This window comes from Choristoneura fumiferana, chromosome 3, assembly GCF_025370935.1.
Source record: "Choristoneura fumiferana chromosome 3, NRCan_CFum_1, whole genome shotgun sequence".
Taxonomy (NCBI): Eukaryota; Metazoa; Arthropoda; class Insecta; order Lepidoptera; family Tortricidae; genus Choristoneura; species Choristoneura fumiferana.
In genome coordinates, this window is record NC_133474.1 from 27,363 (window position 1) to 51,102 (window position 23,740).

The following is a 23,740-nucleotide window of genomic DNA, read 5'->3' on the forward strand; positions in this document are numbered from 1 at the left end:
CGTGCAATTGACATTTCATTTCGAATAAAACATCATCTGGACTGATATATTATATAAGAATTGAAGTAAAATTATTATTGCTTTGTTTTTGAGCAGTGTTCGTTTGAATGCAAGTAATAGATAAGTAAATAGACTTCCACGTTAATATTATTAATTATTATGCATAATAAAAGTTTCACAGATAAGAAATTGTTTTAACAAACCACTTTACATTTATGTTGGTCATAATTTCCGGTTCTTGAACACATTTTAGAGGGTCTACGATATGTAGATACAGGAATATTTTTTATTATTTAAATTTTACACTCGTTTTATGTCCTCACTCTTAAAATAGTAAGAAAATGCAAACTAGCAAGCGTCGCGCTCCGCTTGTCCTCAGAGGGATTATGAGATGAGGAAACAGGCATTATAAAAAATTCAATTTAAAATTGGGCATCTGGAGGGATCCGTAAAAAGTAAGCTGGTTTTAATTACGGACAGCGCGGCCGCCCGCAGACAGGATACTATATCCATTATCAGCGACGAGCAGAATGTATCTAAATGCTCCAAGTACCTTTAGTTACAGTCATGTTCGATACAATAATATAAGGCACCCCATACATCCCTGTATTTTTTTTTATGTAATTTTTATTTTATATTTTGAATTTACTTTGCTATTTCACCTATATTACCCATTCTCATACCCATTCTTCTTGGCAATGATGGTCTTTCCAAAAGCGCTGACTGGTAGTATAAAAAAGTGACAATTAAAAGAGCCCTTTGTGGTTTATATAACATTAGTCTGTACTATAGGTATAAGGTAAGCGTCGAAGTTGGTGAGAAACAGAGCTGTCTTGTAGCATAATATTGGGGCCCGCATATTGCCGATATTGTAGCAAAGGTCGTGGTAAATTTTGTAAATGTTATTTCACACATGAATTTCGAAAAAATCGGAGAAACAAGCCGATTTGAATTTAGACTATTAGATAAGAAGAAAACTCGAAGAATCTACTACAGAATTGGACATCTGGTGAGAAAAAACCCAGCAGAAATTCAACGTATGTATTAAGTACATCAATGTATGATTTTTCAAAACCAACATATTACTAGCCGTTACCCGCGACTCCGTCCGCGTAGAATTCGGTTTTCACTATCCCGCTGGAACTCTGCAACTTGCTGGGAGAAAAACTAACCTATATCCTTCCCCGGGACTCAAACTATTTGTATACCGAATTTCATCTAAATCGGTTCAGCGGTTTAAACGTGATGAAATAAAAAACAAACAAACAGACATAAACTTTCGCATTTATTATATTAGTGGGATAGTGGGATTAAATAGAGTGAACAACATTGACAGTAAAAATCGGTAGTTCCAGGGTACAACAAACATTATGAAAAGATGTGAATTGCAATAAATCCATATCCATACTAATATTATAGTCTAAGATCCGAACTTGAAAAGATCTTCACCGGTATGATAATAGAATGAAATGTATTTTATAATAAATTTAGTATTTTAGAAAATATATTAGAAATGGATTTGCTAAAAAAATCCTGGACAGGCTATTTTTAATTATTAAAAAAAAAGACTTTTAATAAATTTTTGTTGCATCATCGAGATTATAAGACAATTTTACATTAACTTAAAAGTATAATACATATAGAATATGTAGACGTTGGGTTTGCTATTGTTTACCTGGACGAACTACTGGGTTGCCAGGTATAAACTTAACCAGTTATTATGTCGATGCCAGTTACTTTCATTTGATTAGATAATAGAACAAATTGTATATCAACGTAAGCGCTGTTTTATTGTGAACACGTTGTTATAGGGTTGTCTGCATTTAATTAAAAACCATTAAAAATAAAATAAAAAAAACTGCCTGTCCAGGATTTTTTAGCAAAATCATTTCTAATACGTTTTCTAAAATACTAAATTTATTATAAAAATACATTTCATTCTATTATCAGACCGGTGAAGATCTTTTCAAGTTCGGATCTTCTACTATTATAAATTCACGTCAAAACGGAGCGGCGGATCGACGTGATTTTTGGCATAGAGATAGTTTATGGACCCGAGAGTGACGTAGCTACTTTTTATCCCGAAAAAATGCACAGTTCCCGAGGGAACAGCGCGCGATAACCGAATTCCACGCGGGCGAAGCCAAAAAAAGCTAGTACTTTCTTATACTCGTATTTGTAACTGCTAATGTTTAAATCGCAAACCGGTTACTTTAGGATCATCCAGCCGTTATTGGCTTATTAGTTATTACCGTCATCCGACAAATAACGAGGATGTGTGGCGCGGACAAACATCCTACGATTGAAACGCAATTAACAATATGCGTATAATTGCGTAGCCGCGGCCTACGCAAACAAATCGGGATCGGCAATTAGAGGCAATCCAAAAACGCAAACAGGGATCATAACCTAATTACGCGCGCAGCAGCCCGCGGTGGGAAAGGGGGGGGAGGAGGCTGCTGTTACAGTAATTAGACTATCATCAACATATACCTACTGTCCTGCCGTTGAATTGTAGGTTCATACTTTTACAGTCGATTGTTCATGTTGAGGGAGTAGTCTTTATGCGTGGCATTGCTGGCTGGCATTGCTCGTGGAGTTTTTCGAACCTCCTCCTCCACCATTTAGACGGTTGGCGGTCCTCTACTGTGCGTTTTTCCAGAAATTTCCGCCAGAAAGATCCGCCTGCTCGTTTGCCTCCTATACCATAAAAAAAAACTACCCGTACTTGATCTTCATTTATTGTTTTGTGGATGGAGTATCGCAGGCCCCGCACGCGCCGGTGCCGCCGCCAGGCACTCGACGTGTATAATTGCACTAACAACAATTACCGAAGAATGCACTTCAAGCTACAAGAGCAACAAGGCTGCTGGCTGGACCGTGTGCGGAGGGCGCAGAGGTCAGAACAGCTTGGCGGTCGGCGCAGGAGCCGCGTCGACAACTTTATCTTTATAACGACGTTAGGCGGACAGGCCTGCAGTATGGGAAGACTGCGATATTCAAACATGCAATAAGTTTTTTGTCAAAATAAGGAAGGGTGCTGCTTATAATCGATGCTTAATTAACGCGTGTCTGTGTGGCACCACTGTATGGTCACCACAAGAGGACTTTTTTTCCATTTTTTAACGGTTATCTATTCTCAACTCCCTCTATGCTTAATGGTCAGCGGCCGGCTCTATGTAAACGTAAGACATTCCTAGCGTAGCCAGATCTGGAGCCAGTGCTCTTCTGACAACTACACTTACTATGGACTTAACAGATTGGACACACGTATTATGCCAGCCCCTGTGTCCACGGACGCTTACTGTACAACCGGCCCGCCGCCCACGATGTAAAAAGCAGTCTCAGAGCCATTGTAATAGCAGTGGGGAAAGAACTCTAGTGCTTGGAATGATGTACCCTAGCGCTGCCTGTCCTTACTGCGGCTCGCGCGCTGCGGCCATCACCGTCTCAATTATTGCTCTTTTCCGGCGGCGCTTCGTTCCCGCATCGCCTCACACCTGCCGATGGTTTGCAACAAAACGGATTTTTGAAGAGAATTCCTTAAGAGTTATAACGACGTCTTACTTTCACAATAAAAGTATAATTCAACGCCACACGTCTTCAGCGAACAAAGTAAACATCCTCGGTATATTCTTATTGTATCACGCGGCGCATTTACCAGCCTCCCCTTGGCGGATATAATCATAGAGCAGCCCCGCGCACTACCCGCCGTCGTGTGTGCTCTCAGATTTAGCCTAGTTTGTTTAGGACGGGAAAATCACGCGTGGGAGGGGAGGGGCGGGCCCGAGAGGAATAATACCCTGTGTTTCCCGGAAGTCGGCTGTTTTATCATTTGCCGGGTCAATAAGGCTTTGACTCGCAAAGGCTCCGATTTAAAGTCCGTATTGACGTAACCGGCGAGCTGTTTACCGCTCCGGCCGCACGGCGTTCCGGCGCCGCTCCGGCCGCACGGCCCGGAACCGGACCGGACGTGATTTATCGCTCACCTGCTCGAATTTATAACGCGCCTGATAAATTCTGCTCAAATTGAACCATAAATAAGATGTATCCCTTACGTCGCGAGGGAGGGCTCTAAGAATGGTGGCTTTCGTTTTCGTTAAGTCTTTTGCGTTCACCGCGTCGCACGCGACTGCACACGCGTAATGAGGGTAAAGTGCGATTAATATTATTATAATAATACGAGCTCATAACCGTGGCTTCGCGCGCATTAATCATTAGGCCTTAGCTATTGAATCGAAATTTTGGAATTTTATTAAAAATTCCAATTTTCTCAAATTTCCTAATTTCCTGCGCAACCTTCTTATTTCTTTTTACCTTAAAATGTTTCTAGTACTGTAGTGTGACAGCAGGCGCGGGTCGGATACACGGTACGGCTGCTTGTTCGCTCATAACATGGCACACATATCCGATCTGAGACAACCGGCAAAGCCGAGATTAGCAGCTTAGGTTACGCCGGTAATCGGCCATCAAGCTTAATTACCCCGCCTTAGCAAGTAAGTAATGCTGCTCGCGATTAGTTAATAATTCAGTGGCGCGCGCTCATCGCTCCTGCTTATTACGCCGCGCTGGTTGCCGCGCGCTCGCGCTCGCGCTCCCACTTCCACTCCCACTCGCAGTCGCACGTCGCGCGATAACTCACGCTCAATGGCACTTACAACATTCGAAAGAAATACGTCCGAGAGCGCGCTTTGTGCCGCAGCAACACGCACGACACTTTATTTAGCAAATAAAAATGAATCAGATCGTTTGTAACTGAAATATATTGCAGGAAAAGGTAACTGGACAATAATGTTTTTTCTTACTTTCAGCGCGCCAACGCTACTCTGTATTGTATGAAGCGAGTAATCAAAAGACTCGCGGACTCCTTTTAGCCATAAAATCTGAACTGCATTAAATTAAAGCAAGTCCTCGCAAGCAAGCGCTATGTAAATAGTTACTCTACTGGATTATGTTTGAAATTAATGTTTTGACCCCTATCTCACCTGATGTTAATTGTTAAGTGCAGATGAGGCCAAAGGTGTATCTCACTGGTTCAGTAGCCTATTTGAGTTATAATAATATAGTGCATGTGCTGATATATTTAACCACCTTTGCCGCTCCGAAATATTTGATGGCGAACTTATGGGTGCAAGCTAGAGGGAAAACCACGCACACTATTTTCCAAAGTCCCCATGGAAATGCGTTACCAATTTAACCGATCATCTCTCATCATCATTCATTTTCTTTGCAGGTGGTAGGACCTTGTGCAAGGTCCGCCCGGATTGCTACATGCATCTTGCTCGCTAACCCTGCTGTGAAGCAGCAGTGCTTGCACTGTTGTGTTTCGGCGTGGAGAGTAAGACAGCCGGTGAAATTACTGGCACCTGAGGTATTCCATCTTAGGCCTCTAGGTTGGCAATGCATCTGCAATACCAGATGTTTATGGGCGGTGGTGATCTCTTACCATCAGGAGACCCACTTGCTCGTTTTCCATCCAGTCGAATAAAAAAAAAACTCACAGTCACTGATAAAAATGTCTTCATCATCATCATCAGCCTACGCAGTCCTCTGCTGGTCATAGGCCTCTTCATGGCGCACCACAACACTGTCTTCAGCACCTCGCATCCATAAAAAGTAATTATCAGAACTTCAAGCTTTTGTCTCTCTTTATTAAAATTAAGTTATGTTCAGCCTTAAGCCGAAACCGACATATTTTTGTATCAGCCGGGTTGTAATCGAATGCCGGAGCGAGTGCGGCCATCACCGCATTATGCGCTACTAGGTACCGCGGCCGCGCGGCGGATGTGTCGCGCGCTGTTTTCACCACCAGGACTATTAAGAGGAAAATAAAAGTATGTGAGCAACAAAACACAACGCTGTAGCTAAAAAAACCATTTAGGTATTTGTTATCCCAGTTCGGTTCGGTTCGTAACGACGTTTATTGCTCAAAACCGGACAAGTTCGAGTTAAAATCATGCGGTGAGGGTATTTGCCGTCACGTTACCATAAACAATAGGCACCATAGACAAAAGACTTACTAACTTATAAGTAGAACATTCAGCAGGAGCAGTGGAAGGACAGGCTGACCAAGTTTTTTTTTGTTTTTTTTTTTATGACATTTATCCTGCTACATGGAATTCTGGTTGTGCCGCATCATCATCATCATCCCAGCCTATAAACGTCCCACTGCTGGGCACAGGCCTCCTCTCAGAACAAGAGGGCTTGGGCCATAGTTCCCACGCGGGCCCAGTGCGGATTGGGAACTTCGCACACACCATTGAATTGCTTCGCAGGTTTGTGCAGGTTTCCTCACGATGTTTTCCTTCACCGCAAAGCTCGTGGTAAATTTCAAATGTAATTCCGCACATGAATTTTGAAAAACCTCAGAGGTGCGAGCTGGGTTTGAATCCACGACCCTCAGCTTGAGAGGCGATAGGTCAAACCACTATGCCACCACGGCTTTCAAACCACTATACCACCACGGCTTGTGCCGCATAATATTATCTAATATCTAACAGATTTTCATAAGTTAACGTAACCTCAGCAGAGGAGGAGTGCCTCCAGTGGTGCGATCCTCTTCTTTTGTCGGCGAATCTTATGTTTAAATCTGGTATACTGTTTCCCTTTAGGCGATAGAATCTCAGACTGCTCTCTCCCTGCAATTCCGGAGCTAGTTCGTTTATATGTTGGTCCAGTCCGACTTTTGGCTAATACTTAATTTCTTCCTCTCGCTGGTTGAAATCTAGGTACACGTATCGGTTGCTTATGTGTGACCTTGCCTACTTAACATGATTGCAATAGTAAACATATAAGCTTACAAGTTTTTCCTGCAGCAGCCATAACTCGCGATTAATCTCACAAGATAAATACTGGCTACTGGCAGTCGAAGACGCGCGCAAACAAGATGGCCGCTCCACAAACATTATCCCGCGCGCGGGTAATTGCCTATTACTATTTATGATACTCCGCCAACAACTCTTATTTCTAACATATGAATAATTATTATGTATACAGGACGATTTTGGAGACATCTTAGAACCGACTCGGTTAATTATCGCTTTTCGTAGCAGCAATTAGTCAGATTAGTGTGCCGTTGTTTTTTCGTGGTGTGAGATGTGAGTTAATAACACTCAAGTAATGTCATAAATGCGTCAGTAAAATAATTGTTGAAATTTAGCTTTACGTATCGACCACGGCCGCCGCAATGTGCGCCAGGAATAATTACTCATAGATCTGGGGATTTTCACGTTACTTTCAATAAAGTAATGTGTCTGCTAACTTGATGCTAGCTATTTAATTTTGAATAACACAGGTACCTACATTGTCCAAGTTCAATTTGTTGCGTATCTCACAAAGCAAGGAGAGGTAACTTCTGTCGGACGTTCGTTTTCATTATTTGTCGAAAGCTAAAAGAAACCCAGTGCCCAAAAGAAAGCGAAAAGTTTGCTCTTTATTTGCAGCGCAAAAACCGCGGCTCGTTCACCGGCGAGCTCCTTTGCGGGTAACCCAGAAAAGTTTTGAGAGCGTATGGAGTTTCTGAAAGACAGAGGATCGAAATGTGCCGCCGTGGGCCGACCTGTTTGGTCATTTGCTTGGACCACTACAGTTTCTTTTTTTTTTAAGTAGTCACATAATGACAATGTATTTGACATACTTAGCATTTTTAACCGACTTCAAAAAAGGAGGAACTCCGAACCTTACCTACCTCAGAACTCCGTCATTTATGAACCGATTTGATTTTTTTTTGCGTTCGTCCAGGAATGTCTTCAATTAGGTCCCATAAGAACCAAATCAGGATCTGATGATTGGATCTTAAGGAAATCGATGGAACTCTTCAAATTTTGTAGGGACACCTATAGTAAATTGGATATACAGCGTGTATTTTTGAAACTACTTTAAACTGTAACCAGACGTAGATTTAAGTGCTGTGAACCGATATTAAAACAAATTATTAATATAAAGGGAACTACCAGAGCGTAATTATTTTTTGAACACCATGTCCAATTTGGTTTCGTTTCAAAAATTCATTTAGTGAGTAAAACATTTTGAAGATTTAAAGAGAGCTTGCGTTTGAGTTCCATAGATAACAATAAAATAATTTTATGATATATTTTTTTAGAAGAGCATTAAACAGTTTTATGGCTATTGAATAACAACTGTAACAAAACAATTTGGTTCGGCCTTGGTGTAACTACTTAGGTGGTCAGAACATTGTGTATTAAGAGTAAATCTAGCGCGGGATTTTTTATGCAACGAGTAAAAATTACTTATTGGACATACTTAAGTACTGGAATTTTGGAAAAAAAAATGGTATGTAGATTTTACTGGAAGTGGAGTAACACATAGGATACTTTTTATGCCAAAACTCCAACGGGATCCAGATCTTTTTATCCAAAAAATTCTAGAGCTAGCATTACTCCCAGTGGCGCGATATTCCACTTTGTTGCTCAAAGCACGGATTACTTAGTAGTTAATGCGTACTCAAAGTGAGAACAGAGCAACTTTCAAATTCAAACATGGGTGTTAGACACGTGTTAGATGACGCCTGCAGCCAGTTTCATTGTAATTAGAAAAGGCAAACGCGCTGAGTTCCCAACGCCAGCTAATTGCGTCGTCCGGTCCGGGCGGCCCAGCTTCCGGCGTCCGGCAGCGTCCGGCTCGTGCCCGCCGCTGCCGGCGGCAGCTTTGGCGTCTCCTCTTGACACCAGAGCGTTGCTGGCACAATACTACCCTTAACTTTAACTAGCTAATTTTTTGCGGATGCAGATGCGGACCAGGGACCTATGCCTTAAAGCAGCGAAAAAATCAAACATCTAAATCAACGCAATCAAAAGATACAGTCATACCGTATACAGACATATAAACCGGCCAAAGTCATCACCTGTTTAAGTGTTATCACATCATTTGGCACCACCCTACTGTGGCTTCTACTGAAGTATTTAAATCTGAGTGAACGTTACAGTACCTACAGACATAGAATTACTGTCATCAAGGAAATACAGCACATTTGGCGTGGATTGGCAGGAGATGCAGGTCAGAAGGTTAAAAAAACTTCACTAGGATAAAAAAAAAACTAAAACCACTATCTTTTCAGATGGAAAGTCATCATCATCATCATCATCATCGTTGGACATAGACGTTCCCCATAGACCTCCAGTTACTTCGGTTGGAAGCGGCTTGAATCCACAGTGAAACTGCAGGAAAATTGCATGAAGTCAAAGGTGTAACTCACTAATATACTCACATTTTCAAGCTGAAATAACAGGTGGCAGCAAGAACAAGTAAACCATCGGAGTTCCGGCACAAGTAAATGAGCCCGCGCAGTCCCCGCGCGACAGGGATTAACGGATTCCGGCGAATGAACCCGGCTTGATTGCCGGACGGTGTCGCTGCGGAATGCACCGCAACCGGACGGCGGCGGCGGCGGCGGCGGTCGGCATGCGAGGAGCGCGGGAACGTTTAAAACAGCTAATTTAGCATTTGATAACCAACATTTTAGATTCACGACGATATTTTCCTTAAATACACTGACGTATACTTTTTTTACGACCGCAAACTTTAAGAGTAGTTAGATAGAATTTTTAAAATTAAATAAAAAAATAAAAGAGTAATTATTTTTCAAAGTCGCTGAACTAATGTTGTCCAGTTTGACGAGTATGATCTATGTTCTAATTATTTGCTCACAAAAACTTGATTACGATGAAAAGAAATAATAAATAGGAGCCAGGAATTGAAACCGGGTCTTCGTCAGTCCGAGGCGCGTGCTGTACCGCTATACCACCTCACAGTTTTAATTTCACGGCGAAATTTCACGACGTATCCTTGAGACAGTCACTATTTTTAACCGACGTCAAAAAAGAAGGTTCTCAGTCTGACCCGCGGGTAGGTATGTGTATGTACTCGTATGTATTTTTGTTCGCAATTATCTCGTTATAATTGGCGAATTATTTGTCGCCAAGTGTTTGTGTTGAGTGAGAAACATCGGAAATTGCGAGAGGCAATTTCGTTAGCTGTTATTTTACGAAACGTAGGTCTTACTTGTACTATGTGTACTTGTACTATATTCTGTGGTGTAACCATGCGTATTTTCACAGACGTAGGTATTATGATAAATAGGCGCCAATAATCGAGAGCTACACACAATAGTAAGTAGTAGTTGACTAAGCTCGACAAATTACTAAAATTACCGAAGCGGAACTAACTGATAACGCGGCGCGGGGCAAACAGCGAATTCGACGAGACTCTTTTTTAGTTTTTTAAATGGAAATTAAGTATACGAAAAAAGATAGTTTTTGTACCGCAATTTTCTATGGCAAAACATAACTTATATTTGACTAAATAAAGAATAATTATGTACTGCTCAGGTACGTTTTTCATTTTTTTTCTGAACTTTATAAAAAAAATATCGATTACATACCTACGTATAAGTAGGTACGAGTATCAATACTTTACGTCCATATTGTATCGAGTAAATGGTATCAATTACTTCCAAATTTAACTCGTGCGTGGGGCCTATCCTATAATGTGATCAAAATGACAAGCGCCGTTTGTATTTGCTAGCAGAGGGAATGCATAGAATCTAGTTGTTAACTTTTTTCTATCTGCCAAAGTATTACAAGGTGGTAGAAAGAGACGGTAAAAGGGATTGTGATGGCGGGTCCCACCTGCATGTCACGCAGCGGCCGTAACTCAGCGCGCGAATAAATCAATCTGCGCCGGTAATTACGAGCGGAGCCCCGCGGGGCGCGGGCGGCCGCCGTGAGCGATGGCCGACATGAATCTTTATGTCGCAAATTATTGTAAGGACAAGAATAAATTTGCTACTTACATATGTTACTTCGTGTGATATCAAGTTTATTCTAAGATGATAGATAACTGTTGAATAAATAATACTTGAAAGTTTATTTTCATTTTACTGGTAGTATATTAGATAGATATAATCTTTATTCTTCAAAACAAAATTAAAACTTAGTAACTAAGAGTAATAAAACTAACAATTTAGCACTTAAATTATGCTCGAAACAAAGTACGAGTACTTACGATAGCAAATAAAAAACCAAAAGTAACAATAAACAAATCAGACGCATAAAATGAGAAGCCAAGTGATGCACTGAAGAACAGGCGCTGGCTCAGCATTGTGCTGCGGTAAGCCAGCGGCCAGCGCTGGTATTCTGCCAGTACCCATACCGAGTAAGGACGGCGATCAACGTGATAGTCTCAGTGCTATTTCGCTACTACCTAACTACATAGTACATACATATATAATACCTATTTATTAAAAGCTTTTATTGAACTTCACAAGAATGTACCTGTACCATCACAGTTATAATATTAATTTGGGACCCGCTTAATCGAATATGTGACAATTAGTAATAGATATTTTTCAAAATGGATCAGAAATAAGTGTATTGCAAGAGTAGTTGGCTGATGGTACAATCAAACAAATTACAATTAAATATTGCGTTTATTCCTCCCACTAAATTAACTGCAGCTCTTTTAGTTATGTAGGTACAAAACCGGCCAAGAGCGTATCGGACACGCCCAAAATATAGGGTTCCGTAGCCATTACGAAAAAATAAGTAATATTTTACTAAGGATTTCGTATTTTATACGGAATCTTCCAAGTTTAGGTATATTTTATACCTTAGGCTGCTATATACTCAATAATTTTCAAGCAAACTTATCCGTTATAGTTTTCCTTGAAAGTTTGATATACTTACTACCATTCTGAATTTTTTCAAATTTTTCCACCCATCGGTTTAGATTTTAGAGGGGGGGGGGTAGGGGGGACGCTCGATTTCAATGCAAGTTTGCACTTTAAAGTTGAATATTTTGCAAACAAATCACTGAATTGAAAAACCTACCCCACACTACAAGATTGGATGAGAAAAAAAATCACCTCCACTTTACGTCTATGGGAGGTACACTAAAAAATTTTATTTTTAAATTTTTATTGTACTATTTTGTCGGCATAATTTACATACATATTCGTGCGAAATTACAGACAGACATTGCGAAACTATAAGGGTTCCGTTTTTGCCATTTTGGCTACGGAACCCTAAAAATTGTTAATTCAGTTGGTTAGTTTAGTATACTCGTACGTTTATTTAAGTATATATTTATCTGCATATGTATATGTCTATCCGTTGTCAAGCACCCATAGTGCAAGCTTTGCTTAGTTTGTGGCTAGGTCCCAAGATATTATTATTTTTATTATATTTCTGATAACTGCGTGACTCTACCTACTTACCTGAAAAATAACCTATGGAAATAAATTTTTTGAAGTGATTATCCGCTAAAACAATTTACTAAACTGTTTCCACGTCCTCACCGCCACACATTACTCCTCGCAATAATGATAGTAAATCATTGCGTTCGGGTTCAGCTCGCAGTTTAATGTCAAAATTTAAAGTTGGTGACTCAGGTTGATACCCTTGAAGAGTTTCATCTCGGTCGACGAGACGTTCAGCAACTGACTCAACTTATTATGGCTAAGATCAAGGTTCAAGTCACTCGCGATGGCTGTCACGGGGAACCAAAACGATTCCGGCAGATCTGTCAGTTGGTTGTGGCTGAGATCGAGGCGTTTCAGCTCGAACGGACCATTCGGCAGCGTGCTGGGCACGGCTGTCAGCCGGTTATGATTCAGATCGAGACGCAACAGCTGGCGCGTATGGACGAAGAGGTCATTCGGCACGGCAGTCAGCAGGTTGTGACTGACGTTTAGATGCGTGAGAGTTTTTGATCGCTTCAGCAAGTCACTCGGCAAAGCGCGCAGCATGTTATGACTCAGGTCGAGATAGGTTAAAGCTACGGCGTCAGTCAGCAGAGAGTCCGGTAGAGCTTCCAACAAGTTGTCGTGGAGGTCGAGACGCCGCAGTCGCGCGCAGCCGGCCAGCCAGCCCGCTCGTAACGCGTTCAGCGACCCGCGCTCCACAGACAGACTCTCCAGCTCGCTACAGTTTCCGAAGATACGATCCGTCGCGTACGCGTTGATGAAAGTGGCCCTCTTGAGGCGCGGCACGGCAGCGAGCGCGGCGTCGGGCGCCTCCAACACGAGCGCCCTCAGCGCCGGCGCCGCCGCCAGCCGCCGCGCGTCCAGCAGCCGGCCCTCGCGCACCGAGAGATACTCCAGCCGGCTGAACAGGCTCAGGTCTGGAATCTCTTCGAGACCGGTCTCGATGAGGCTCAGATTTACGACATTCCGGAATGACATAAACTGATCCGTCGTCATCGAAATCTTCTTTAGACTAAGCCGTTGGAGCGTGTCGTCGAAATGTGAGAAGTCATTTTCCAATTTCACCAGCCGCTCTGAATGGATGGAGAGCTCCGTTAGGGTCATTTTGGTGAGATGCGCGTCGAAGGATCGAGCCGAGGGAGGGGTTAGCCTGAGGCGGGTCGTGTTTACATTGAGCTGTCGAAGGAGATCCGCGTAGGAGCGGCCGGGCGGCGCGCGGCAGCCGCTGACGTGCACGGCGGCGGCGCGGCGCGGCGCGGGGAAGGACGGCGCGGCGCCGCCGAGCGGGAGCCCGCTCCAGCACTGCCACGTCTGCACCTCGTCGCCATCAGGGAACCGCAAAGACAGAGTTAGACGTCGACCTGCGAAATAGAACACTAGGTCAGTCGACCTCCACAAGCATTTTGAAAAGCGTAAATGTAAAAAAGTACGCCACGTGCGTGCATAGCTAAACAGAAGCGTTCTGTAGCTAATAAAGTAGATACCATCGACGACGTAATCGCGCGTGAGGCATCCGGGGGCGAGGCGCGGTGGACCGGCGGCGCAGGCGGCGCGAGCGGCGCCCGGGCAGCGCGCGCCGTCCCCGCCGCTCGCCGCTACCAGCCATAGCGACACCAACACTGAACAGACGTAAATGAAAAGTCAATGAGTTTTACTGCTATGTGTGTCTGTGTGTGGCACCGTAGCTCTTAAACGGATGAACCGATTTCAACTCGGTTTGTTTTATACCTGTACCTGGTATTGTATTTAACCTGGTTGGTTCTTAGACATGTTTCATCAAAATCGGTTATGCCGTTTTTGAGATATTAAATTTTTAAGTGACAAAGTTGGGGGTTTTCTACTTTTTACAAGCTTTTACTTAGTTTCACCTGTCCCGTTGTCTGTCTGTCTGTCTGTCGGTATATATCTGTCTCTCTGTCTATCTGTCTGTCTGCCTATAGTCAAACCTTGCAAGTTAAATTTGATAAACTTCCTGTAGTGATATTGACTTGAAATTTGGAATAATTATGTAAGTCGCGTGACAATACAATAATCTAGTAGTGACATCCTGGTAGTCCAGCCAGGATCGTCTCCGCAGGATGGACCTCTTCAACGGTTAATAGAATCAACTTGAAATTTGGTATGCAAATGTAGTTTGGGTGACAATGAAAGAAAGAAAGAAAGAAAGAAAGAAAGAAAAAAACATTTTTTGCCACAAAACACATTAAATAAGATTTCATACAAAATAAAACTTTATAATTGTGACAACAGGCGTCGGCGTCAGCATATGCTGCTGGCGCCGGCCACGAGGAGCGACGCCAATCAGCCGACACCCCTCTCAGTATAATCCTACAGTACTGCCAGGTGCGGACTTAGTTAGGTTTAGTATATTAACAAAAAAAAGTAATATTTATAACAATAAAAACGGGCAAAAATAAAATTAAGAAAAAAAAATAAGAGAAAAATGAATATAAAAATACCTCTAAAAGAGGATACATTTCGCCAGGATGATTCGCCATGATAACATCTGCGTCACTCATGTAATCCAGGACTGAGAGGTTCCCGATATGAGACCTTTACTGTTTTTGTAATAAAACTTTTTGCAATGCAAGTACAGTCAGCAAAAAAGCTTGTATTAAAAATGATTTTTTTATGGTTAGGTTACTGTTGGTTAGGTTATACTAAAACTGTTCGCATAAAATTGATAAATATTATGGTAACGTCTCGGAATAACGTCTATCGCCTAATTATCTCTAACTGTGTAACGGGGGTCGCTTGTCACCGCGCACACTTAGTGTCGTGGTATTAGGCACTCAGTTATTGTCAAGCACGTTGCACGGGCGAAACGGGCGAGCGCAAAACTATCAAATTTTCCGGGATAAAAACTATCTGTATACCGAATTTCATCCAAATCGGGTCTGCGGTTTAAACGTGATGAAGTAACAAACAAACAAAAAACAAACAGACTTAAAAACTTTCGCATTTATAATATAAGTTGCTAACCATTTTGGCACCAGAATGTGGTGAATGGATAGTTCACAAAGATTTAATCAAAGTAACCCAATCGTCCGCTGAAATATGCCGTATTAATTTTAAAATATACATTACATTACCGAGCATGAAGATGTGTAGCATAACCTTTGGTTCCTTTGGCACAGTAGGTGACACTAGGCAAGTCGAGCTGCATGCACCGGCTGCCGAGTACTTCGGTCACTACGAGTATAACTAGTGGCTTGCAGACATGTAACTGCGGTTCAACAGGAATCATACAACCAAAAATGTCCACGCAACGTTATTAAACGGGCCAAGTTCAAAGAATTCGTCGTGTTCTCTGAACGTTACATACACAGACCTAGATTCAAGGTATTTACTTTGCGAGCGTACAACTTAATACGTTGACGCGAGCTGGACGACTTATCGGAGAGACTATGACACAAAATCTCCTTAAGTACAAAATAACTTGATGTCTCGTACGTAATGATACGAGTACAACATAAACATATAAAATAATAAAAATAATTATGTTACGGACTGTCACAGAGGTTTAATTATTCATCATCATCATCCCAGCCTATATACGTCCCACTGCTGGGCACAGGCCTCCTCTCAGAACAAGAGGGCTTGGGCCGTAGCTCCCACGCGGGCCCAGTGCGGATTGGGAACTTCACACACACCATTGAATTGCTTCGCAGGTTTGTGCAGGTTTCCTCACGATGTTTTCCTTCACCGCAAAGCTCGTGGTAAATTTCAAAATGTAATTCCGCACATGAATTTCGAAAAACTCAGAGGTGCGAGCCGGGGTTTGAACCCACGACCCTCTGCTTGAGAGGCGATAGGTCAAACCACTAGGCCACCATGGTTTTTTCACGGGTTTAATTATTATTTTTAATTAATTTTATAATTCGAAAATTTAATGGTATCTAATAGTAGGTAAGTACTTATTGTATTTTGCATGCATAATTTTTTTTTACAAATTAATAAAATTCGAATTTTAGTCCTAATTATGCTGTAGGTGTCCATGGGTGGCGGTGATCACTTACCATCAGGTGATAAAAAAAAATAGAACAGTGAAGCTGTTCTTCTATGTTTAATAATAATCTTCCTGACTTGGCTTATATTTTGTCGTAACCTAAGTATGTCTCGTTCCAATTTTTCCTTGTACTATCGCCAACACAACAGCTACTTATTGGTTGAGGTTGATCGTGTGTTGTGTTGCGATGGATAGGGTCATGAAATGATCAAATTACTTGTTGGCGACTGTACTGAGAGGATAAATCAAAATTATTATATATAACGCAGTCACTTTTGCTAATAATAACGTTGAACTTATTATTAGCAAACTATACTCGTAATATGTGGACTGTACAACGTGTTTTTTCTTAATTTCCTCTAACTTTGTCAGACGGCTCACTCAGTGCATTCATAGAAACTATATAGGTACTTACTTAATAACATGCATTTTATTTTCTTTTCAAGATTTTATCCCTGTCCCGTAGGAATATTTATTTATTTATTTATGTATTTGGGCACAAACGGTACAATAAAACTTATATTGTAAACAATGACATCAAACATTGACCAACAAAGTTGCCACAGGTTATTAGTTCCCAATAATAAAGTATAAAACGGGTAAAGAAATAACAAACACACAAAGAAAAGAAAAAGGCTACGACTTGCAAAAGAGAGAACGTGCATATAACCCATTCTCAAAATAACAAATTACTCAATTACTACTAACGACAGTCTTATATTTACTTAGAGAAATGCTAAATATATCAATGTCAGAGAATTTGCTGTTATACATTTTACAAACTCGTTTAATGAATGAGTTCGCGGCATATTTGTGATATGAGTAAATGGTACATGAAGCATACAATTAAAATTTCTCGAATTCAGGCGAGGTACTCTCAAACCTAATTTACTCAAAAGATACGGGGAGTCAATAATCCTATCAGGATAAAAGTAGCCTACGTGTTATTCAGGACGTCCAGCTATCTAGGTACGTAACAAATTTCAGCCAAATACGTCCAACCGTTTTAACGCGAAGGAGTAACAAACACAAACACACACACACACACACACACACACACACACAAACTTTCGCATTTATAATATTTTGTATTACGCTTTTTTATTCTGACAGTGTTTTTAAAGAGTGTAAAAGAAGAATTTCTAAGTTACCAAAAAAAGTTGTTGCAAAGCACTTATGAATGTAAAAAAAACTAGGTACCACCCGTTCGGAAAAACCTCTGTTGAGAAGAATCCGGCAAGGAACTCAACGAGGTATATTGCCTTTTGACATTCATAAGTGCTTGTTATAGCATAAATTTAATAAAGATATTTTGACGTGACTTGACTGTTTGCAGAAGGTGAAGTGGGTACAAAAATTGTATTGAAAACCGACTATATTGGCGCAGGAGTTCAAGCCGCATCTGTTGAAATACCAAATGTGAGTGTTCCTTAGTTTTTTAGTGTTGAAAGTGTACCGCAGCAAAGTAAAGGAGTCCTTTGCCAAAAAAAACCATTAAAAATAATTTTCTACCCGTTTGAAAGAAGTCGGTGCCTCAGCAAGAGCCAGCAGGAGTGGATTTAAAATCATCACCCCTAACATACTATGTATTGGACTTCAGTCACTCCGGCTGGTTCGTGCTGAGGCACCGACTTCCAGCTGGTAGAAAAATATTTTCATGTTTTTTGTAGTCGGTTCAATTTGTTGTCATAAAATTATTTTTTCAATTTTTTTTTCAAAAATCTAATTGGTTCATATTTATTATGAGGAGTTCTGAGGTAAAAAACAAAAAAATACAACCTAATTGATAACCCCCTCCTTTTTTTGAAGTCGGTTAATTATAACCTAACCAACAAAAAGTTAAAAAACCCCGACTTCGTCACTTCTAAATTCAATATTTCAAAATGATTAAACCGATTTTGATGAAACATGTCTAAGAACCTTGAAACCTGATTTTAAATAAAAAACCGCATTCAAATCGGTCCTTCCGTTTAAGAGCTATGGTGCCACAGACAGACAGACCGACACACACATAGACACACAGACTCACATAGCGGTCAAACTTAGGTATAACACCCCTTTTTGCGTCGGGGGTTAAAAAAACATTCCTCGCTCCGGCGATCAAAAAAAAAACGTATAAATGCAGGCAGAGTGATAATAAATAATAGCAATGTAGATATACTAACATAGTTCTTAAGTTTCTATTGTTACTAACATGCTATGGACCAAATTAGTTTTCTGAGAATAAAAACATTTTATTTTATTTTATTTTTATTGTATTTTATTATAATGACACTGTTATTATTATTACTATGCCTTTGCTGTTCTATCCATCTGTTTGTGACAGGAACTTTTATTCATTACAATTAAACATTCGGATTTGTTACAGATTTTGAGCTTCTATACGTTCGTAGTACATTGAAAGAAATAAAAATAGAATAAGCTTTACATTACTGCAAAGGCCTGTGATAGTTACACTCCATTTGATGAGAATGTAAAGATGTGCGACGACGTGCCGCCGGCGGTACGACGGTGTGTGTGCCCGACCTGCCGCAGTACTCGCCGGCCATCGTCTACCGCAATACAACGGCGACTACACCAAACAGGCTGCGTCCGTCGACGTCACCACGTGGTGCTAATTAAACCTCATAGCTGCTCTCATCCTGTTCAACTACTTGGCTAATCTTCTTTAACTGGCGTTAGAATTTACGTAACATATTTGCAAGCTTCACATATAAAAATGTACACTTTTATAATAAAACTTTGGGTTCGGATTTTTCGAGTTTTTTTAAGAAACGTAGATATTCCTACAGGTAGGTAGGAATAGGAAACGAGATTATATCGCAGCTGAATATAATAATTTGTCGTAAAGCAGTGGTCAGCGCCAAAAGCAGCGGAAATACATACAAGGTGTTAATTAAATAACTGAAAACCAGAAAGTAGTTTGCTCAAAATCTAGAGTAGAATCGATTACACTATGTCTTAAATTCGGTTGTGTTTGTGTTTTTAGATCCCTTTTTTATTGTGCCCAGTCTGAAAGTGACGACTGCAATTTCGATAGTTTAATACTGGCCGGTTTGCTGTCACTGTGACGTCAAAACGCAACTGACAAATACAAATAGAAGTAGAGTTACAAGTGAATTTAGAGCATCCCGCGGCTGCCCCGTGGGACTGCTGCTGACATCCGGTACCACGCAGCTGCTGGCGTATAAACTTGGTCCAATTAGCCATGCTAACTTTTTAAATATGTATGGAAATCTCAAAACCATTTTGAGAAACAAGCTTTCGGTACAGTTTCTGTATATCAGATTTTTTTTACTCATGTAGACATATTCCACCTGTTCACCTCTAGATATAGAAAAGTAATTCTAGATGCCTTGTAAACATTTAATACCCTAATTAATTAAGCTCTTTTCTAAATTTTGTATTCATAATATATAAATTCAAAGATTTTCACATAAAAGCATAATTTACATCAAAGGAATGCATAAAGTTAATCAGTATCCTATTAGATTCTAAACGATATAATATATAATTAAGTTAAGTTATGTAATCAAAGTATATCAATTTAATTTAACTGAGTTTAAATGTACAGCAGTCCGATGTTTGACAACCGATTATAGATAATAATTTATTGAATCAGGCGTTATTTTGCGGAGGCGTTACTATCAATGAACTAAAAGAATTTCCTTGCTCACCCGCGACCTTACGATAGCTAAGCTTATGCAAAATATGCGTGTTCATGCAGTTCCTCCACCTCCACATTGTAAGAACACACACAAATCACACAAATCACACAAACCCATCTATCACCACCACCACACTACACTGACGCGTTTCGAACTCAACCAGAGCTCATCTTCAGAGTGACACAACCGTACACCATGCTACCAGTTGTTAGACACACTAACTGCTGTTGATATATGAGTAATTTTTGCCGTTTCTCGGGGCCGTTTTTCTGTGAGCTGTTACAAAAATATATTAAATTTCTTAACGTACCTACATTGATTGTGTGCAGGTGTTGTCTTTTGCGTAGACGTTACCGTTGCTGTCAATATCACAAAATTTCAGTTGCATCATTGCCAAAAAGAATGCGCTGCAAAAAACTTTGCAAGACGTGACTTTTCTAAGAACAATTTGTGGTGCTTATGACAAATTTGCTAATGTTATAATATGTTCACGTAAAACTAAACAAACAAAATTATTTTTACATGGTTTCTATTGTTTGAGCTTATGTGTGTGACAAAGTGGACTTGATTGATTTGCTTCGGCAGTTCATTAGCGGGCGCCGGGCGCGTTATAAGCGGCGCGCGCGCCGGCAGCGGGCACCCGTCTCCCCGCCATGTCTCCGCTCGCTCGCTCGCTGCTCGCGCTCGCCGCCGCCGCGCTGCTGCAAGGCGCATGCGCCGCGCCAAAAGAAATAGGCGATTCTGAGTGCAATACTGTAACGCATGGTGAGTTATACTATAGAGTTAATTTTTTAATTTTGTTTGACTAGCCGTTACCCGCGACTCCGTCCGCGTAGAGTTCGATTATCGCTGTCCCGTGAGCACTATCCCATTTTCAAGGATAAAACTATCCTTTGTTCTTCATCGTATGTCCCGGGACTCAAGTTATTTGTATACCGAATTTCATCTTAATCTATTCAATGGTTTAGACGTGATGAAGTAACAAACTAAATAACAAACAAACAAACACAAACTTTCGCATTTATAATATAACTGCGTGTATATTTATTTGTTTATATTTATCGCGCAATAAAAAAATAAATAAAAATAAATAAAATAAAAATTTAGACGAAATTTGTTACATGGCATTCGCAGGGCATTCGGGGGCAAATAATCGATCTAGTTTGATCCCGTCTCTGAGCAAACGCTTGTTTTTGGATTTTAGTGGTTTGAAAGTACAACAAGTAGCTACACGTAATATGAGTGGCAATTTAGATACGTTTGACATCAGTTGTTGGCTCGGCGGCATAGCGTTGGACTTGTGCGCCGATTGTGTAGCGTTCAAATCAACACTTAGTTTACTATTTTAGGGTTCCGTACCCAAAGGGTGCCAACGGAACCCTATTACTGAGACCTCGCTGTCTGTCTGTCTGTCCGTCCGTCTGTCACAGGGCTCTATCTCTTGAGTCGTAATAGTTAGACACTTGAAATTTTCACAGATTATGTATAATGTCACCGCTATAACAAGAAAATACCAAAAACACAATAAAATAAATATTTAAGGGCTTCATTTAACAAACGTGATTGTTTTGCCGTTTTTTGTTTGATATTAATAACGGCAACAGGTTGACACTTGAAATATTCACGGAACCTTTAGTTGTATAATCAATTTGTAGATTTATATACTCTTACCCTGAAGGGTGGGTCGGGTTTTAGTTTGGGACGCAACCTGCATCGATACCTTAGCCCCTTCACATCTCCAGGGTACAACAAAAAAAGCTAGCGCAGTGGCTGAAGCGGCCGAGAAACAGAAAATATTAAAATACCAGGTTGGTTCAGCATACAACTTCGTTGCTGTCGGTTTCGAGACGCTGGGTCCTTGGGGTTCCGGCGCACACAAATTAATTAATGAATTGCGGAAGCGCCTGGTCGACACTACTGGAGACCAAAGGGCTGGCAGCTTTCTCTCTCAACGAATCGCCATCGCCATTCAACGAGGGAATGCCGCCAGCCTTTTGAGCACCATGCCACGGAGGCCTTTTTAGATTTAAAAGTTTTTGTTTAGGTATTTAGTTTACAGTTAAGTTTGACTTATGTTTATTTTTTCTTAATATATTGTGTATTTTCAGTCTCGTTTAATAAATAACTTCTATTTATTTACTCAATCAATGTTTAGCTTGGGTTTTATTTTTTAAATCTTATTAGCCCGCATTAAGCTCGGTGTAAACTTCTCCTTAAGTGCAAAAAATGAATTGTTCGTTTTTGCCTGTTTGCAGGATTCTTTCAGGGTGTAAGGAATGAGTTGCCGCTCGTCTATATTCTCGCAGGAGTCCAAGACGCATCAGTGGACGTACCAAATGTGAGTGTTGCCTACGAGTAGTTCTTTCAAAACAATCGGGTAACAATACCATAGGTACTGCTTACAATATGAATATTGAATGAAATTCCATTTCTGCATTGTGTGTTAATAGTTTTCCTTATCAAAACATCTTGAAATAGAAGAAAAAAAAATATCGCAAAATAACGACTTCTAGATTCGCATTTATTGACACATTAGCAATGCTCCGTTTCTAAATTAAGTAAATCACAACAAAAAAATAACGTTTGATTTTTTATACGAGTTCAGATAATAGATTCAATTAAATTAAGTGCCCCGTGCTATATATCACGATAACGCTTTTTAAGGTATATTGTTACTATTGCCTCAGCCCTTTCAGCCATCCCCGTCTATTTGTGATAGGATAGTTTGTCGTAATATTAAAACATTGTTTTTTTTTCATTGAAAAATAAAATAACATAGAAAATTAATAAAATATTTTTTATATGAATTTGCAGCCCTGTAAGACAAGTGTTATTGGTGAGGTAGTAACAGTGTGTGACGACGTGTCCCCGACGGTGTACGTGCCCGAGCTGCCTCTCATCTCGCCGGTCGTCGTCCACCGCAACGGCAACTACTTCGCAAGGCCCGCAGAAGTGCGCGTCACATTGTGGTGTGAATATGCGTAACTCGGCTACAGTTCTTTAACGGGCGCTAAAATCCACGTAACATAATTTTGATCTTGCAAGCTTACCATAAAATGTACACTTATATAATAAAACTTTGGGTTTGACTTGATTTTTAGTTTTTTTTGTAGAAACCTAAGAATCGAAAACGAAATAATATATCGCAGATCGCAGCTGGAAAAGACAACCTGTCTCAATACACATGGCATCTGGTACATAATAAGCATTAGGACGAACGTCTCGTGGCTGCCCTGATTGACTGCTGCTGACGTCCGGGGCCACGCAGCTGGAGTGCTCACATTTATATAGGCGTGCTTCTAAAGAAGCTGTCGGGGCAGAAACCAACAGCGTTCATTTGAATCATGGTCGCCCCGTGTCGATTGGGACGTGGGTTTTTACAGTCCGCTCAGTTCAGTGACTAATTATCTATTAGGAGCGCTGATATTTCCTTACAAACATGTCAACGCTCCAGTGGTGTAGTCAAAAAACAATCTGAAAGTTTTGCATAGTCTACAAACACAAACACTAAGCATACTGAACGAATAAGAAGAAGAATATTTATTTGCGAAAATGTAGTAGAACTCTTCTGTCTTCTGCATAATCTGCTGCACCGTCTGAATATCAACTAAACGTAAACGACTAAATATCAACACACCAAAAAGTACTAAGTTTACTAAAGCGCTTGTCAAAAACCAACATGATCATAAGATCATCCATAAATTTGTGTTATTCATGCAGCATTGTGCCCTCGATTATGACGGCAGTACTTTTGTCACTGGTGCTCCACCTGCCTTCAAAAGCTTAGCGGCTCTTCAAACGGACGGACACTTGTGTGGAGTCGGTTGCTTACCGTTCCCCGTA

The 23,740-nt window shown here is 40.7% G+C and overlaps 2 protein-coding genes across 2 annotated transcripts; one reads left to right on the forward strand and one right to left on the reverse strand.

Moving 5' to 3' along the window:
- Positions 1–10,882: 10,882 nt before the first annotated feature.
- Positions 10,883–20,349, reverse strand: LOC141426297 (uncharacterized). The gene is made up of 3 exons (XM_074085142.1): positions 20,212–20,349; positions 13,705–13,839; positions 10,883–13,581 (listed from the first exon to the last, which is right to left on the reverse strand). The coding sequence occupies exon 3, from the start codon at positions 13,322–13,324 to the stop codon at positions 12,389–12,391; it is 936 nt and encodes a 311-aa protein (XP_073941243.1). The 5' UTR covers positions 13,325–13,581; positions 13,705–13,839; positions 20,212–20,349; the 3' UTR covers positions 10,883–12,388.
- A 172-nt stretch (positions 20,350–20,521) lies between these two features.
- LOC141426147 (uncharacterized) lies at positions 20,522–22,991 on the forward strand. Its single transcript, XM_074085006.1, has 3 exons — positions 20,522–20,662; positions 22,153–22,235; positions 22,712–22,991. The coding sequence occupies exons 1-3, from the start codon at positions 20,551–20,553 to the stop codon at positions 22,880–22,882; spliced, it is 366 nt and encodes a 121-aa protein (XP_073941107.1). The 5' UTR covers positions 20,522–20,550; the 3' UTR covers positions 22,883–22,991.
- Positions 22,992–23,740: the final 749 nt, after the last annotated feature.

What these genes read in the sequence shown, in the direction of transcription:
- LOC141426147 (XM_074085006.1), top strand. Translation starts at nt 20,551, where the DNA reads ATGTCTCCGCTCGCTCGCTCGCTGCTCGCGCTCGCCGCCGCCGCGCTG. An exon ending in GTGCAATACTGTAACGCATG is followed by an intron (nt 20,663 to 22,152) that starts GTGAGTTATACT and finishes GCCTGTTTGCAG; the next exon opens with GATTCTTTCAGGGTGTAAGG. An exon ending in CATCAGTGGACGTACCAAAT is followed by an intron (nt 22,236 to 22,711) that starts GTGAGTGTTGCC and finishes ATGAATTTGCAG; the next exon opens with CCCTGTAAGACAAGTGTTAT.
- LOC141426297 (XM_074085142.1), bottom strand. Translation starts at nt 13,324, where the DNA reads ATGACCCTAACGGAGCTCTCCATCCATTCAGAGCGGCTGGTGAAATTG.